The 19,222-nt window shown below is 41.1% G+C and overlaps 1 protein-coding gene across 3 annotated transcripts in view; it reads right to left on the bottom strand.

Moving 5' to 3' along the window:
• The window catches only part of ESRRB (estrogen related receptor beta), a 76,883-nt gene that overhangs the window by 40,212 nt on the left and 17,449 nt on the right, over positions 1–19,222 (bottom strand). For 2 of the 3 annotated variants that reach the window (XM_044662098.1, XM_044662097.1), the window contains exon 2: positions 16,271–16,387. The exons of the other annotated variant lie outside the window; for it this stretch is intronic. In XM_044662098.1, the coding sequence (XP_044518033.1) occupies positions 16,271–16,387 (117 nt within the window). The remainder of the gene's footprint in view (positions 1–16,270; positions 16,388–19,222) is intronic. 3 annotated transcript variants of the gene reach the window in all.

Below are 19,222 nucleotides of genomic sequence, written 5' to 3'. Positions count from 1 at the left end.
TAAAGCTTTAAAAAAATACTTGAAGTCAGGAGATGGAGCATTGTGTTTAAGAAACAACAAGAAAGGGCAATTATTAGGACCAAGTTTGGTTCTAGAAAAGAACTGAGAAACTACCCCTCCCTTCCTTCGTTGAAAATATGTACTAAGGGTGTGGAATATTGCATGTACTGTCAGATCCAATCAAAAGGATGGTTGGTTTTAGTAAACTATTTTTCTTTTTAACATTTATTTAATATTTTTAATATTTAATATTTTTCTATTTTCTATTTAATATTTAAACAAGATATTTAATATTTAATAATTATCTGCTGGGTAACCGAGGAGGGGAAATATTTGGAAATTAATGTGATATATAAACAAAAGGCAATAAAACACTTTTTAAAAGAAAACATTTTATTTGGTATGAAAAAAAGAAACAGCAAGAAGAATAGTGTCACTAGATTGTTGACTAGATGGAAGACTGTAAAGTGTCAGAAAACTGGGAAAATAGAGAGAGCTCAGATTATTTTTCTTTGAAATCTAGATAATTTTATGTTTGAACTTGGAGATAATAGGGAGCCACAAAAATTTACTGAGTCGGGGGAGGAGTGATAGATTTCCATTTTAGGAAGATCAATTTGATGGTTGAGTGGAGGGTGGAGTGGAGTGAAGAGAGGCTTAAAGCAGGGAGAAAAAATAGCAGGCCGTTATAAAACTCCCGGCTTGGGTGATAAGGCCATACTCCCAGGTGGTTATGGTGTCAGAGAGAGGGTGAGATGGGAGGGAGTGTATGAAAGGAGTTATAAAGGTACAAATAACAAGACAACTACAGATTGGTTATAAATGAGAATGCATGAGAAATCAAGATTGTCAACTTGGATGACTGGGAGGATTGCTGTACCATTGACAATAATAGGCAAATTAGGAAGAGGTTGGGATTGGTGGGAGAAGAGACGAATTTTGAATTCAATTTTGTATGTCTTGAGTTTAAGATATCTATAGGACACCCAGTTCAAGATGTCTGAAAAAGAGTCAGAGATATGAGACTGGAGGTCCAGAAAGAAGTTTGGGCTGGACAAGTGGATCTGAGAGATATCTGCATAGAAATGATCATTAAAACCATGGGAGTTGATGAAATTACAAGGTGAAACAGAATAAAGGGAGAAAAAAAAATAGAGAGATCAGGAGAGAGCTTTGTGAATTCCCACTTGGAATGCTAAAAGAGTTAGCAGCTAGATGCCCCACTGGATAGGTATTGGTGTTGAGAAGATTAGGTTTGTCCAATTTGTCCCCACAGAGCAGAACCAGGAGCAATGATGGGATATTGTAAACTTCATTTTCCTGTACTTTCTATTAATTTGTGCTATCCAAAAGTGAAATCGAATATCTGAGGAACTGGTAGGTCTTCTATCCCCTCCCTGGAGGTATTCAAACAAAGTCTGGCAACCATTCACCAGATATGGTAAATAAAGGATTCTTGGTCAGATATAGGCGAGCCTAGATGGTCTCTGAGTTCCTTCCTACCGTAAATTACTATGATTTTGTGAAGACCAGGATAGAATATTGGGCCTGGAATCAAGAAAACTACTCTTCCTGAGTTCAAATTTGACCCTGGACACTTACTAGACGTGTGACCCTAGCCAAGTCACTTAACCCTGTTTGCCTCAGTTACTTCATCTATAAAATGAGCTGGAGAAAGAAATGATAAGCCTGCCCTCTTCCACCCTTGTTGACCTTGTTCATTCCTCAAGGAATGCCTTTTATCCCAACCTCCCGGTACTCCCCACCTTTTCAAGGTCCATCTCACAAGACACCTCTTCTGTGAATATTTTCTTGATCTTCAACTATCTTTCCTCTGCTCCCCCCCAAAATAGAAATGATCACTCCCTCCTCTTTCTCTGTATCACTGTTTATATGTACGAGGGACAAGAGGTTTATATTAGGCTCCTTCCCTGGAATGCCCTCTGAACCCTGTCTGCTTATCTAGACATCTTTCAGGGTCTGACTTCCATCCCATCTCTAAGAGCACTTATTTCTTTCTATCGACCTGTCAGCCAACCAACAAACGTTTATTAATGTACTGTGAGCCAGCACCTGCCCTCAAGGAGCTTATCTATCACAAATTCTAATTTTTGTTGATTATGTCATAGTTATTTGTGTATAGCTAATTTTGCCTACAGTGTATGCTTTCTTGAAAGTAAGGACCGTGTATCTTGAAATTCATTCACTTAAGTTGTGTCCAGAATCTTTATGAACCCATTTGGGGTTTTCTTGGCAAAGAGACTAAAGTGGTTTGTCATTTCCTTCTACAACTCATTTTGCAGATGAGAAAGCTGAGGCCAACAGGGTTAAGTGACTTGTCCAGGGTTACATGACTGAGAAGTGTCTGAGGCTGGATTTGAACTTGGGTCTTCCTGACTCTAGGCCTTACGCTCTAACCATTGTGGCACCTAGCGGCCATATCTCTCATTTCTCCTTATAAGCCTTACTTCATCATCTATCTGGTGCTTGGAAGGTATATAGTAAATGTTTATTGAATTATTGTCCTGGGTGGCAGAGATCAATAAGTATGGGAGCTATACTCTAGCCTTATTGCTGATATTTTTGAGAAGCATCAGTGATACAGTGAAAACTATGCTAAGTTTGGAGTGAATGAACCTGGTTCAAATTCAACTCTGCCATTTACTAGCTGTGTGTAACACTGGATAAATCATTTAACCTCTGTGGGTTTCAGTCTCCTTCTCTGTAAAATCCGAGGCCGTGTGGTTGGAAAGAATAGCCTCTGGTCCTTTGTAATTCTAATACCATCAGTTTATCATATTATTATATATGCATATAATAATATATAATATAAATATATTATATTTATGAGGGTTGCACTAAATATATGTTCAGGACTGGGTGTAAAGAACCAAGCATTTAACCAGTGTCCTTCTGCTCCTGTTTCCAGAGCTGCTGCTCAACAGCAAGGCTTCATGATGTTTCTGAGGATATTGTGATAATATCTTCTCCAATCTTTCCCCAATTTCCAGAGATAACCAACATCTGGGGTCCAATAAATTCAGCAAGTCCCAAGACAGAGAGGGCCCTTCACAAGTGGCTGTCCCCAAATCGAACATGTTTTGCAATGGACGAGAGGCTTTGCCTAGAATGCCCTCAGTACCTCGCCTGCTTTTCTAGGCATCTCTCAGGGCCTGGCGTCAAGCTTACCTCTTCTGTGAAATCTCCTCAAACTACCTAGCTCTAAACTCAGAGAGCACAGCGCGCATCTGTGCCTCATACTTTTATGTTCCGTTTCCTCTCTGCAGCATTTACTAGCTTAGCTCTTCTCTTTCCTCCCGATGGCCTCTGGGATTCTAAAAGAAGAAGAAGGGGGGTGGGAAAGTCCAGAGTGTTCTTTGGAAGGTAGGAGGCTCCTTTAAAGGCAGTTGGATTGGACATTCCCTGGGGGCACCTTCAGTTTCTGTGAGATGCAGTCAGGGAAAAGAGAGGAGGGAGAGAAGAGAGAAAGGGAGGGAGGGAGAGAGGAAGGGACAGGGAAGGAGGGGGATTGGCTTTCTATTTTCCCCAGAGTGACGCAGAAAAGACTATAGCACACTTGCAAAGGACACAGAAGGAAAATGGCTTCACAGGTTGCTGAGAGGGATCTTCAATCAGATTATGGGACAGAAAAGGCTTCATTGCTTTAGCAGAGATAAGATAGATTCCTCTTTTACCACCCCGACTCCCAAGAGTGGGACAGTACCCAGCCATTCTCAGCCGAGACCTTGGCCAGTTAATTTCATCCACCTCCCTTCTTCCCATCCCTGATTGACACTCCTTCAGGCAAGGAAATCAAGGAAATACAGATTTATCAGAAGGCTCTGAGGTTACCTAGTCTTATCCCCCAAAAAACTTAGCTCAAGAACAAACAATAGAGGAGCTCACCTTGTCACTGGCATCAGAGGGGAAGACTGAGAAACTCCATTTGGCAGATATGCTTTCTTTATGTGAATATAGGCATGCTGGGACAGCCGGGTGGCTTGGTGGATTGAAAGCCAGGCCTAAAGACGGGAGGTCCTAGGTTCAAATCTTGCTTGCCATTGCCTAGCTGTGTGACCTGGGCAAGTCACTTAACCCCCATTGCCTAGCCCTTACTGTTCCTTCTGCCTTGGAACAGATACAGAGGATTGATTCTAGAATGAAAGGTAAGGGTTTAAAAAATAAGTGTATACAGAGCCAGTAATAATTTCTGGGGGACTAGTTAGGGGTAAGATATGATTTGACCAGAAATAACATTCTTAGGCTTAGAGATTTAGAAGGGGACTCACAGGCCATCCAGTCCACCTTATGTTTCACAAGTACATTTCCAAGGTCAGAATTAGTATGAATTTGCAAGTCTTTGAAATCTGTCTCACCAGACCACAAGCCTTAGGGTTAGTTACACAAATGAGGGAATTGAGCCTCAAAGAGGTTAAGTGACTTTTGCTCAAGGTCATATAAGTCAGGGGCAAAAGTTAAACCCAGGTCCTCTGATTTGGGGTAGTAGCTATAGCGTTGAGCCTAGAATCAGGAAAAATCATCATATTGGCTTTAAATCTGACCTCAAGACACTTACTAGCTTTGTGACCCTGGACAAGTCACTAAACACTATTTGCCCCCAATTTCCTCATCTATAGAGTGAGCTAAAGGAAATGGCAAACCACTCCAGTATCCCTACCAAGAAATCCCCAAATGGGGTCACAAAAATCAGATATAACTGAAAAATGACAACAACAGTTTCAGAGGCAGTGCTTATCATGAAACTTTTCATCCAGGACACCATAGATGAACCTTTAGGGCTGCTTTTGGTTCTCACTCACACAGCCCTGCTTATTCTGACTCAGGACCAATATCACCCAGGGAAGGTTTTTGTGCCAATGAGCAAATAATCCCAACATGCACCGGGGCACAGAACTAGAGGAAAAAGAGCACTCCTCCTAAGGTTGTCTCCAACTCCTTAAACAGAGATTTTTGCCTCTGACTAAAAGGTCTCTCTTCTACCCTCATCCTGGGCCCCTACTACAGAGGCTCCCAGGTTGATCAATCCCTTTCCTCACCCCAGTCTAGCTTCTGTGCCTAGAGCACTGTTATGGGACCAGCTACGAGCTCCTCAGGAAGGGAAATCCTGCCAGCCTGAGCCTCTGCAGTACATCCCTGATTTGCTGATCTTTCCAAAACCTTTCCATCAGGCCACGTCAGAGAAATGCAGGCATGTCTGCCTGGCAAATTCTGGATCAGATGTCCACTTGCTCCCTTGATAACATCAGGCTTCTGACTTTTTTTTCTTAATGGAAGTAAAATAATTCCTGCTTCCCCCGACATCCTCCCCCTTCTCACTTCTTTCATTCTTTCTTTTTTTTCCCTTCCCACAGCTGGACTAGATCCCAGTCTTTTGGAAGTAAAAATAGCAAAGTGTGCTGGGGAGGGGGCTAAGGGTAGGAAGGGAGAATCAGTTTAAGTTTCTTTCTTTTATTTCTCAGACCTAAAAATAATTTGTGATAGCTTGTGAAGCACAGCCCTGGATGGTGGGCACTGTGGGCCCATCCCAGGGGCAGCTGTCAGATTGAGTTATAGGGCTCGCATCACTTCAGATTGGAGCTAATCAAAACGTAATGAATTGGTAGGAATTGAACTAAACCCCTCGCCAGTCAGGAAGCCTGCAATGTCCCAATCAACATGCTTCCTGCTCTCTCCTCTTGCAACCTCTTTCCTCCTAGAAGTGCCTGCCTCGTCTGCCCAAGGAAAACCATATCCAGGGTAATCATAGATAGGAGTGGGGGAGATGGAATGGGGGTTTCTTTTCTTTAGGGGCATCTCTCTTCGCAAATATAGCACTTGACCAGAAATCCTTACCATCCCAATAACTGGCCACCAAGCCACCTTTTTTGTCTTCTATTCAAAAGTCTCTTCTAAAAGCGCCACCTCCCTGGAAACTTATTCTCTGACACAAATGGGAATTTAGTCCCTCCTCCCCAGTAAAGCTAAGGCTTGTTATCTCATCTATATTCACTTCCTCTTCTGAACTAATGAAGGGGGAGAAATCCCACAAAAAGTTGGCATCAGTATGGCTGCCTTAAACAGAAGCTTCCTCAGGGCACCAACCATACCTGGTGACAGATGCTTTTCTGATTCATGTTTGTTATAGAATCCTACAATGTCCAGTGGGATCCCAGAGGCCATCTGGCCCAAACTGGACCATAACTTTGGCAATATACACAAACTTCCCATGATGGAGAATTGCATTCATTCTGCTTTTAGACAGCTGTAATACTCTTCTTTACAACTTTCTTCCATTGTTCCATATTTCTTCCTCTGGGGCCAGACTATACAAGATCCCTAATACGTGACAGACTTGTGATAACTTCAAGTTTCTTTTCTATTTGCAATACACATATCATATGTGTGTATTTGTTATTGGATATTAAAATAAATCAACTCCCACACACCCAAACTAGAGCTATTGTTATTCCAACTTCTTGCCCAGTTCTGTGAGCTATAAGAATACCCAGCTGCCTTAGATGCGAGTTATTCTTATTTGTCTCCTTCACCCTGGCAATCTAGGGTCTGCTGGAAAGGGAAAATGACACAAATCTAGCCTTTTGAGAACATTGAGACTTGAAAAAAAGATAAATTCAGAGATGGGCTTAGAAAAAGAGGTTGACTGATATTTGGAAGCCAACGTCAAGTGTTTGGCAGGTTGGACAAATAATAATACTAATAAAGATGATGATGCTTATGATAATGATGCTGCATTTAAATAGTGCTTGTAAAGAACTTCATATACATTATCTTATTTGCTAGGTATTCTAGCTGATAGAGCGCTGGACTTGGAGTCAAGAAGAACTGAGTTCAAGTCCTAATTCAGACACTTAAGAATTGTGTGACTCTGGGTAAGACACCTTACTTCTCTCCTCTTCAGTTCTTTCATGGGGATAATGATAGCAACCAATCTTAGAGAAGTGTTGTGGCCATCAAAGGAGATAATATATATAAGAAGTACTTTGCAATATAGCTATTATCTTCTTAAAAACCTGGTTAGGTAGGTGTTATTATATCCCTTTTTTAGAGATGAGAAGAAAGAAGTTAACAAGGCTAACTGACTTGCTTAGAGTACCATATTTTATCAGCATCTGAGGAAGATCTAAGGTCTAATTCAGACTTTAGGTTCAAGCCTTATATCCATAAAGGATAGTATCTGGAGTTATGAAATATGAATAGGCTCAGCAGGTCTCTGTTGCTGAGTTGTGTCAGCTGTGTCATACTCTTCATGACTCTACTTGGAGTTTTCTTGGCAAAGAGAGTGGAATGGTTTTCCATTTGTTTCTCCAGCTTATTCTATAGATGAAGAATTGAAGAGTTCAGTGACTTGCCCTAGTCAAATAGCTGGTAAGTTTCTGAGGTCAGATTTGAATTTAGAAAGATGAATCTTCCTGATTTCAGGCCTGACACTCTATCCACTGTACTACCTAGCTGCCAGCTCTCTACTACTGGCATTTTGCCTCTTTTAAATATATTCATTTTATGGCAAAACATCTACTGGTCCACCAGCGTGTCCAGGCTCCCAAAGACCTAAGAATATCTCTTCATTTGAATTTTCATATTTCACCATAAATTACCAGATCACCCAATTGGTAACATGTCACTTCAGTTATGGCCTCTCTCTTTGATTGGCTGGCTCCTCCCAAAATCTCCTTATTAAAGAGGACACCGAGCCACCCATGTCATCGTTCCTCTCCAGGTTATACTCCAGACCTTTTCTTCCATATCCCCACCAAGGCATTTCTCCCCACTCCCTCTACTTTTTAATCTTCTTTTCATAAAGTCATCTTCTTCACCAGAATATAAGCTCTCTGAGGGAATGGACTGTCTTTCTGCTTGTATTTGTATACCCATCACCTAGCACCATGCCTGGCATACAATAAGCACTTAATACATGCTTACTGATTTGATCATTCTGGCCTTTGAAAATGTTTTCCCCTCTCCCTTCTCAGTAAAGTGATGGCAAAGAGCTTTATTAAGATCTGTATTTGAAATATTTGGCCTCATATTTTCTAAAGAAACCATTTTCCCCAGCAAAACGATTTGAGCAAAGTTAGGAGAGAAATTGATAGAGAGCTATTTATTTGTTCCGGTACCTCTTCTAGAACTCGGCTCTTTGCTCTTGGAGCAACCAAAACTCAACTCATCTAACTTTCTCTGACCGTTCCAGTCTACAGTGATTCCGATTCCATCTCAACTACCCCGATACTCACTAAGTCACCCTTATCCCTTACTTAATAATTGACCAGATACTCCCTTTTGGTTCAAATCCTGTATCTAGAAGGATAGTAAATAGAGTTATGAACTACAAATAGGGTCAGCAGGAAAATCTGGTATTTTGCTTCTTATGGGCATATTCATTCTCCTAGCTACACACAAATTATTTCCATTATGATCTCTTCCCTTTTTTTACTGTTGTTTAATTGTTTTCAGTTATGTCCGACTCTTCATGACTCCATTTGGGGTTTTCTTGGCAAAGATATTGGTTTGCCATTTCCTTCTCCAACTCGTTTTACAGATGAGGAAACTGAGGCCAACAGGTTTAAGTGACTTGCCCAGGATCACACAGCTAATTAAGTGTCTGGAGTCATATTAAAACTCAGGCCTCCCTGACTCTAAGCCTAGTACTCTATTCACTGCACAACCTAGCTACCCTTCTGATGTTATACCTTATACTTATTTCTTACTGTGATAGACTTACAGAAGGCACCAGACCATTATCTAGTGAATGAACAACTACCAAAATATAACCCACCTAACTTGTAGCACCCTGAATTATTATAACTCTCATAGAATCTTCATTTGATGGAAAGAGTGTTTCATGTCTATTAATAAAATATAAGGAGATGGATGGATTCTACTTTTAAAGAGAGGGGAATAAACGCTTATATAGCATCTATCTTATATCAGACACTATGCTAGGTGTTTTATAAATACCTTTTTGATCTTCACAATAGCTCTCTGTGGTAGGTGCTTTTATGTCCCTACCCCCCTCCCATTTTGCATTGAGGAAACTGAGGCAACTATTACCTAAAAAAAGTGACTCTGCCATTTCCAAAGCCCATGATTTCTAGGCATTGAAACCTTACAAGTTCACAGACTCTAATAATACATGTTCAAATCAGACTGGAATTTTCCCAAAGTGGATGACCTAGCAAATGGAAGAGGAAACCAATCTATCAAGTTTTTCAGTTAATACTCTTCTATCATAGGCAAATGTGACTGAATGGTCCAGAGTTCAGGGATGCTAAGTTGAATTTTGTGCTCTTAAAAGTTGATATATGAAAGGTAAAGAAGTATACTGACATCAGAGTTTCTCACCTACATTTCTGTCCTATTCTCTAAAGTGCAGGAAATTTGGTTTGTTTCTTAGAATGGGGGTATTTTAGAAAAGAAAAAGAATTTTTAAAAGTGAACCGTCTCTCATTCTCTTTCTTCATTTGGATGCCCAGAAAAGTGATATTTCTGGCACGGGCTAGAGGCAGAATACTCTATAAATACAAAGCCATTAAATCTCATGCAGTCAGGAACCCGATCAGGGCTGCCTTTTAATTTCCTGACATGAGCTGGCCACTAACCCAATTACCCAGAATCCCCGGAGGAGTCCTCATCCTTCCCAGCAAGCACAAAGAGGGAGTGAGAGCATATTGCATGGATGTCAGCCCAGCTTTGGCTGAAATCAAATATCTTTTAGAAAACACATGGGTAAAACTGAAGGAGGAGGGGAGAGAAGATGAAGAGGGAAAGGAAAGAGAGAAAAAGGGGTTCCAACATAGGGCCCAGTTTGCTCCTCAAATCCCAAAGTGGCCCTTTCGACTTAGAAGCCATGCTGGCAAATTCTTGGTGAATAGACTTCCTGTTCCTATATTCTGATTATCGGGTCCATGTACATTCTAGAAGCACCCTTACAAGTTACAAGAGAGTTCTGGTGCCCCAGAGCCCATTCTCTTTCTCCATCTAGTCTTCCTTTATAGTCTATCCTGTCTTCTAGGAATCAAAAAACTATAGGAGGAATTTGGGGATAGGATTTTTGTTTTATTCTTTTGAAAACACACACACACACACAGAGGAAAGAACTATATTTCTCTCCTTATCTACTTTCTTCTGACTTTAGATCCTCCAGGGATAAGAAGTAGTACATTCTGCCCCTTCCTTTAGGAGTAAATCCCAGAACACGGATATAAATAATAGTTCACACCATTGTTAGAGGCATGTAGGTAGAACAGCGGATGGATTGCTGAGCCTGGAGTCAGGAAGACCTGAGTTCAAATTCTATCTCAGACGCTTAATATCTATGTGACTCTGGGCAAGACATCTAACCTCTATCTGCCTCAGCTTTCTCAGCTACAAAATGGTAATAATAATAATAGCACCTCCCAGGGTTGTTGTGGGAATCAAAAGAGGTAATATTTGAAAAGTGCTTATCACAGTGAGCATCTTTTAGCTCAAAGAGCATTAGCAAAATATTTGCCTTAAAAATACTCTTATGAGAGAGATATAAAAGTAATCTCTGATGACAAACAAGGCCAGGGAAGTGAATCAATTAGCGTAAGGTCACATCACTAATTAGTAATGGCACCAAAATTTGAACCCTGATCTTCTTGGTGAAGTGGAGAGAATGCCAGGTCTAAAGTCAGGAAATGTTGTTTTCCTGAGTTCAAATCTGGCCTCAGACACTTCCTAGTTATATGACCCTAAACAAGTCACTTAAGGTTGTTTGCCTCAGTTTCCTTATCTGCCAAATGAGCTGGAGAAGGAAACGGCAAACCACTCTAGTATCTTTGCCAAGAGAATCTCAAATGAGGTCACAAAGAGCCAGACACATCTGAAATGATCGAACAACAATAATTTCTTACTCCAAGTCCAAGCCCAGTTCTTCACGAAGGTTTGATTCAGATATGCCTCATATGCCTCATAACTGGGCACATTCCTGGGAGGTTATACAGTTATATGAAATTCTATTTCAATGCACCATCTCTTTAAAGAAATACTGAATCCTTTCACAAAAGACATTACCTACTTTGATTCTTAAGCCAGTCCTCTAAGAGGAGTTGGGAACAGGCATTATTATTCGTGTTTTATACATAAAGACACTACAACACAGAGAGGTCCATAATGAGTGGTCAGTGCTAGGGCCAAGACAAGAACTCAGTTGAATCTCCTGCATCTTAATTAGTTTTTCTTTGTAAGAGGAGGACACTTTCCAATTTACCTTTTGTTTAAATACAGATTTTCCTGTGATGGTTTTTCTAAAAGAAGGCACCCCTGTAGTCAGATCTTTCAGAGGAATCACAGGATTTGGGCCTGGAAGGAACCTCTGGAAGCCAGTGTCCAAGGGAATCCCAAGGACCATAAGACCTTTATTAGTTCCCAATCCTTGTTCATGGACCAGACAAGAATAAAACAGCCTGAGACAGCTGAAAGACATCAAGCTAAGAGAGATCAAAATTCTAGACTTGAAGTCAAAAAGACCTTAGCTTAAATCCTGACACTTACTCACTCTGGAACCCTGAAAAAGTTACTTAACTTTGTTTGCCTTAGTTTCCTCATCTGTAAAATAAACTAAAGAAGGAAATGGCAAACCACTTCCATTTCTCTGCCAAGAAAACCCAATTCGAGTCATAAAGGGTTGGACGTGAATGAGAAATGTATTGGTGTTTACAAGAGCAAGATTTCTGGTTTTTTCTCCATGGTCACTGAGAGTGAATATTATTAAGAAATTATTAAATGTATTTATTATTAAATAATAGCTCTGACAAGGAATGAGGCCTGTCAAGTGACTTGCCCTGGATCACCCAGCTAGTGTGTGAGGTGGTATTCAAACCTAGATCTATTTGACTAGAGTTCAGTCCTCTATCTACTATATCGTACTCCCTCTTTGTTCAAAAAAGGAGAGGGGGGATGAATATAAATGCCTAGAACTGTTTGATAGGATGCTATGGAAAACTTTGCAATATTTTACATGTGAATATATGTACAGGAGAGGAAAAGAGAGCTCAGAGAATAAAAGTGAGAGAGAAAGAGAGGAGAAACAGACAGACAGAGAAGGGAAAGACAGAGACTTTGAGCCCATCAGAGGCAGCAAAGACACGGAGAAGAGAATCACTATGTGCTTCCTTATCCTCAAAGAGGACCAGACCCACTATCATCACACAAAATATAAACTAGGAGCTGTTGCTTTTTACACAGATAGTAGAGTCCTTCATAATCATCTAGTATAATGCCTTCATTTTACAGAGAAGGAAACTGAGGCCCTGAGAAATAGACACTTGCTTGTGGTCACTAAGGAGTAGAACCCAGCTCTGATTCCTAGACTGGCACATTGCATTGTTTCTTCCTCTAGTACTCCAGGTTTCTTGGTATCTGCACTCCAGTCATTCTTGATCTCTGAAAATTCTCTGTCACGGGGTTTCAAAGGCAAGAACCCTCCAGGGATGAGCTTTGGAAAGGCTTGGGTCTTTGGGGAAGATTGAATGGTTTTCCCTTTCAGTGACAGCCTGGGGAGGGGAGGAGGGTTAGTCATAGTACTGATCCCAGAGGGCATTATTGTCTGCAAGCAGAGGGGAAAAGGAGGCACCCAAACAAAGCCCAGAGCAGTAGCTGCTGCCAAAAGCCCCCTATCTGGCAGGGGCCCAGCCTGGGGAACAAGGCACATGATTCCAAAGGAGACAGCTCCCTGAGGGTCTTCAGATCCCAGGATCTCTCTGCCAGTCAGCAGGGGCTCAGGCAATGAGTGAGGAAAGAGACTGAACCAAGATGCTCTGTTCTGTCAACCACTGGGGAACCTTTGTGTCTTTCCTCTCTGGATTTGGAGATGCCAATGCTGAGGTCTCTTGTGACTGTCTTTTTGTTTCCTCTCTGAGGCTGAGCTATTCTAAGAGAAAAAAAAAGTTTCTTAGGGTCACTGGCAGAAAACTCTGATGTTCTACCTCAGGGAGAGACAGTCCAAGTATCCAACTGACCCTGGAGAGAACTTTTTCTATCTCCTTTGAAAGATCTTTCTCCAACTGGCAAGACTGAGTTCCTCCCTCAGCAGACTTTGCTGGATAGTTATTCCTAAGTCTCATCTATCTCCAAGCCTAGATGGATTACTTGCCTCTAAGGCTTCAAACCTCAAACATCCTCTATGCTCTCTTTCCTGGGGCTAACAAGTACAAAATGATGGTAGAGAAGGAATCTAATGACAACTGGGCTCAAACCCTGAAGCCTTGTACTCTGAAGCCTCAAAGAGACTAGATTTCTCCTAAGTTTTCTCCCTCTTCTCACCAAACACTCCCTTCCTTTCACTGCCCCAGATACATAGCATTGATCACTGTTCTTTTAAATAAAGTGGCCCAGCCGGATATCTGAGCTGTTGACTATTGATTATGAGTTCAACAACCTTCCTCCCTTTCCTTTGTGTATCTCCATCCCCTGACACCCCCTTCTCTTCCTTTTCCCTTACTGCAGGGCCTTTATAAACTCCCCTTCTCTCTTCCCAGCACCAGGTAGCTCTTACTGAGAATCCATCTTCAGCATGTCATGAATCTCCAGGGATTTACAGGGGGCAGCCTCCTTTCTCTGTTCTCTCTCTTCTATTCTCTCATCCTTTCTCATCCTCATAATCAATCCTTCTTCCTTATTCTTACTTACTTACTTCTCCATGTTCCCAAACTCATCCTCATTCACACAACCTTCCCTGATTAACTATCACCTGTACCTGCCTCTCTTATTTTCAGAAAACTAAAAGCCAGGAGACTTTGGTACTAATCCTGTTTCTGTCACTAAAAGCTGTGTGATCTTGGGCAAGAATCCACTAGTGGGGGCAGCTGGGTAGCTTAGTGGATTGAGAGGCAAGCCTAAAGGCGGGAGGTCCTAGGTTCAAATCTGACCTCAGACACTTCTCAGTTGTGTGACCCTGGGCAATTCACTTGACCCCCATTGCCTAATCCTTACCACTCTTCTGCCTCGGAGCCAATACACAGTATTGACTCCAAGATGGAAGGTAAGGGTTTTAAAAATTAAATAAATAAATAGATAGATAATAGATAAATAAAAATTTTAAAAAAAGAATCCACTAGTGGTCACCTCTCTGATACTCAGTTTCCCCATCTATAGAGCAAAAGGAAGGCAATGTGGAAAACTCACTGGATTCTAAGAGGCTAGGATGAGGCAGCTATATAGAGGATAGGTAGCACCATGATAATATGGTAGGCAGTATACAAGTCTTTTTTTCTTTTCTCTCTTCCACACACACACACACACACACACACACACATACACACACAGACTCCCGTTTTTTTCCCATTCCAGAGGCAATCCTGGACCATGAAGTTTCAAAACACATTTGAAGAATGTGTTTAATTGACACTGAATTTACAAAGATTTATCTAGAATGAAGAAAGAAAAAGAGAGAGGGGGAGGGTGGAAAGAAAGAAAGAAAGAAAGAAAGAAAGAAAGAAAGAAAGAAAGAGAGGAAGAGAAAGAGAAAGAAAGAAAGAGAAAGAGAGAAAAAAAAGAAAAAGCAAGAGAGAGGAAGCAAGGAAGGAAGGAAGGAAGAATATGAGGAATCCTGGGGAAGTCAATAACGGAAGATGAATCTTAAGATCAAGACAGAAGGGGAAAAAGAGAAAAGAAGAATTTTTTGAAGAAATAAAAAATAGAAATAAGGAAAGAAAGGAGGAAGGAGAAAAGGAGAGATGGGAGAGGAAAAGCTCAGGGAGAAAGGAGAGGTGGCATCATCTTGGGCCAGAAACAATTAACCATAGCAGTCTATTTATTTACTCCAGAATGAGTGTCTTTTCCCCATCACAATAAAAGAGCCACCTATTTCTTGAGAGTTGGTTTAAAGTCTTAGTCTTCAGTTTTAACATGAGATAGAGTGTGTGAAGGGGAAAGAACTCACCTGCCATAGGGTCAAAGGACAAATGTCTGTGGAATTGATTTTGAGCTGGAAAGAACCTTAGACATCACCTAAATCCAATCTCTTTATGTTACAGACAAGAAAAGACAGAGACAGGCACTGGGTCTGTGATTTTTATTGATGCAGTGAACTCTCGGGTAAGGAAATTCCTTCTAACACTTCAGTTTGGTATTTTCTCAATGATTTTTAGTCTAAAACATCCCTGACACTAAGAGATTAAGTGATTTGCATAGGATCACACAACCAGTTATGTGTCAAAGGCAAGTCTTGAGCCCAGGATTTCTTGGTTTTCAGATCAGTTCTCTGTCCATTCTACTGAACTGCCTCTCACAAATGAGGAAACTGAGACTCAGAAACCTTAACTGATTTGCCCCAGGTAAAGCAGACAGTAAATTTCAGATCTCATATTTGAACCCTGGTCTTGTCACATCAATTCCAGTGTTCTTTCTATACTTGTGTGTAGTCTGATCACCTCAAGGAGGAAGAGGGAGGAAGAGAAGGATGGGAAAAGGGCTTGCCTGGGAATTGGTCTATCTAGCCCCAGGATGGGGTCAAGATTCTGAAGGGCAATGTCTTAACCTTTCATTAAGATCTTGAATTGGGGTCAGCTGGGTGGCTCAGTGGATTGAAAGCCAGGCCCAGAGACGGGAGGTCCTAGGTTCAAATCTGGCCTCAGACACTTCCTAGCTGTGTGACCCTGAGCAAGTCACTTGGCCCCCATTACCTAGCCCTCACCACTCTTCTGCTTTAGAACCAATACACAGTATTGATTCAAAGATGGAAGGTAAGGGTTTAAAAAGAAAAAAAGAAAAAACCTTGAATCTCCCATCTCCCCAAACACCACATCTCTTCCTGGAAAAAGGAGAGAAGCCCTTAAATTGTTGGTAGGGCTCACCATAGATGCTCTCTATGGAGCTAAGTTGTTGCTTTAAGCCTATGTGAGTGTGAGGTGTTTTTTCTTCTTGTATATGCAATCTGTGTCTTCTTTCACAACATGAGAAATATGGAAATATGTGTTGCATGACAATATGGAATTACCTATAGCAGATTATTTACTGACTTAGGGAAGTAGAGGAGGGAGACGGAGGAAATTTAGATCACACAATGTCAGAAAACAATTCTTAAAAATTATTTCTACATGTAATTGAAAATAAATTGTTAAAAATAAACCTATATCAATACTAAGGGAAAATACTACTGTGGAAAGGAATTCAAAGAGCTGGTGACAAGGGCATCTCCAGGCCAGGAAACTCAGACTCTGTAGAGGAGTCATGGGTCACCAAAAAGAAAGTTCTATTACCCAAACCTCCATTTCCCCTGGTCTCTTACCTTCCTTCAGCATCCCCACTTTGAGACATTTCATGAAGCGACACGCCTGGCAGGACTTACGCCTCCGTTTTGTGATTTCACATTCATTTGTGGCAGGGCAGCTGTATTCAATGTTCCCTGCAACCAGACACAGAAAGGGTCATTCCTGGAGGGCCTCTCCTGGCACAGCACCTGCCCCCTCTCTTTGGCCTTACCCGTCTGTCTGTCCAGAAGGGGTGAGGACGGAGGGACCCACAGAATTCTCAGTTGGTAGCTTTCTGCAGCTGCTTTTCTCAAACATGCCTCTAAGATCTCATCACACCTTAATGACCCTGGAGTCATCAGTAAGGCAGCTTATTAAATAGCCCTTTGTGAAAAGCACTGCTCCCCCTTTACAGTAACAAAATGAGGGACATTTCCTTACAGCCAGAATCACTTGGGCAGGGAACTGCTGTAGACACCCAGCCTTTGTTGGCTTGAGCTCAGTTCTGCTGCTCTGCCTCCTTTCGGGAAGTCTCTGAAGGTATGAGCCTTAGCTTCTGTACTCCATGAAAGAACCAAGCCTGGTTTCCCTAACTCTTCATGAACTCCCTGTTACCTTCTCAGCCTGGCTCCAGGGCAGCTCTGGGTTTTGTTTTTTTTTTAAGCAACACTAAGCATCAAGGAACTAAATTCCTTGGAGCTATAACTTCCTGGCCTTCCCTGACCCAGCATAGCCTCGTGAGATTTCTGCTCTATGGAAATCCAGTTATCTAGCCCTGCCTCCAGCATCCTAATGCAGTTGCCCTTACATCCTAAACCAGCCTAGGTGATACAGAGTCACTCTTGGAGGCCAGACACTGCTTAATTCAATAGCAAAGAGAAAACCCAATTCAGCCCGATCTCAATTATCCATGAGTCACTTTCCCCACAATAAATGCAAACTAATTTCAACATGCGATGAAGCTAGGCTTTTCCCATAATTAGGAAAGTAAAATCAGAGGATAAATTCTAAAGGCAAATATAGGTGTTCCAGGGAGATTCTACCACTTGGAGTAACGATGCCCTAGAATCAGAGAACCTGAGAGCTAGAATGGACCCCAGAGATCATCTAGTGCAAGGGTTCTTAACTTGGGAGCAATGAACTTAAAAAAAAAAAAAAAGAAAAACTCCGAAAACTTTTACTTTCTTAGACTCAATACTGTGTCTTGGTTCCAAGACAGAAGAGCAGTGAAGGCTGGGCAATGGGGATTAAGTGACTTGCCCAGAGTCACACTTTTAAGAAGTATCTAAGGTCAAATTTGAACTCAGACCTCCTATCTCTAGGTCTGGCTCCCAATCCACTGAGCCACCCAGCTGGCCCCCACAATAACCTTTTAAAAAGATAAATTGACAACTGTATTTCAATATAATTCAATTTCTTGCTAATTCTACATGTTTAATTTTATGCATTTAAAAACAGTATTTTGAGAAAGAGTCCATAGGTTTCACCAGTAGTCAAAAAGAACCACACTAAACAAAAGTGATCTAGTCCAGTGATTCCCATTTGGAAGTTAGAGACAATGGTCCGAAGGTTCATGCTAACGATGGACTGGCACTTTAAAGCAGTAAATCATTGCAGATTATTATGAATAGCAGACTAAATTACCCTGAGGGTTCCTAACACATTTTTGTTTTCTTGAAAGGGGGTATAAGGAATAAAAACCAATGGCAAACATTGATCTTAGACCAATCTAATCCCGAATAAAAGTCTCCTCTACAATATCCCTGATCCACTAGCCTCTTCCTGAAAAGCTCCAGTAATAAGGAATTCATTCCCCACCAGAGTAGCCTGTTCCGTTTTAGGGAAGCTTTGCTGATCCCTGCTCCCATGCATATGTGCCCCCTCATCCCCACCAACACTTATCCACCCATCTAACTGAGATATGACTTTGTTTTTGTTGTTCGGTCATTTCAATGCTGTCTGACTCTTCGTGATTTCATCTGGGCTTTTCTTAGCAGAGATTCCAGAGTGGTTTGCCATTTCCTTCATTTGACAGCTGAAGAAGCAGAAGGCAAACAGAGTTAACAGGCTCACACAGCTACTAAGTGTCTGAGGTCAGATTTGAACTCAGGAAGATGAGTCTTCCTGCCTCTATGCCTGCATTCTATCCACCGTGCCATCTAGGTACTCTAGAAAGATGTAAGTATTAAATAAAACCCATGCTTCTGGACCTCCTGTGTTCTTTCCATTTTGCCACACTAACATTTTACTTTGGTACAGAGTCCACTAGTGCTCAGCTAGAATACTTCTTTCTGTTAGGTGCTACTTAGCCGTGTGACCATGGACAAGTCACTTAGTATCAGTTTTCTTCATTTATAAAAATCAAAATAATATCTGTTGTGGGGAATTTATATGGCGTAGTAGATTGAGATCTGTCCTTAGCATCCCACCTCAAACATTTAATCATTGCATGACCCTGAAAAAATCATTTAACATCCTTCAATCTCAGTTTTCTCATCTGTGTAATGGGGATAATAATCGCACTTACCTCCCAAAATAGTTATGAGGAGCAAATGAAATAACATATGTATGGCATTTTGTAAATCTTAATTAAATTCTAGTAGTAGTGAGATAAGGAGAAAGGGGGGTAGCAGCAGCTAGGGGGCAAAGTAGATAGAGCTCTGAACCTAGAATCATCAGGAAGATTTATGTTCAAATCCCATCTCAGACACATATTTGCTGTGTGACTCTAGTCAAGTCATTTAACCTCTGTCTGCCCTCATTTCCTCCTCTGTAAAATTGGGAAAATAATAGTCTCTCCCTCCCAGAGTTTTTGTGAGAATCAAATGAGATAATATTTGCAAAGTGCTATGTAAATGCTAGTTATAGTTAATTATATATAATAAATAATAATAATAATAATAATTATCTTACAAGACTACAATAAGACTCAAATGAAACAATATATTTGAAGCATCAAATTGTTATTATGGTTCAGTTGGGTCCGACTC

This window comes from Gracilinanus agilis, chromosome 2, assembly GCF_016433145.1.
Source record: "Gracilinanus agilis isolate LMUSP501 chromosome 2, AgileGrace, whole genome shotgun sequence".
In the NCBI taxonomy this organism is placed as follows: domain Eukaryota; kingdom Metazoa; phylum Chordata; class Mammalia; order Didelphimorphia; family Didelphidae; genus Gracilinanus; species Gracilinanus agilis.
The sequence above is the reverse complement of the archived record's forward strand: the minus strand, read 5'-3'. Positions and strand labels throughout refer to the sequence as shown.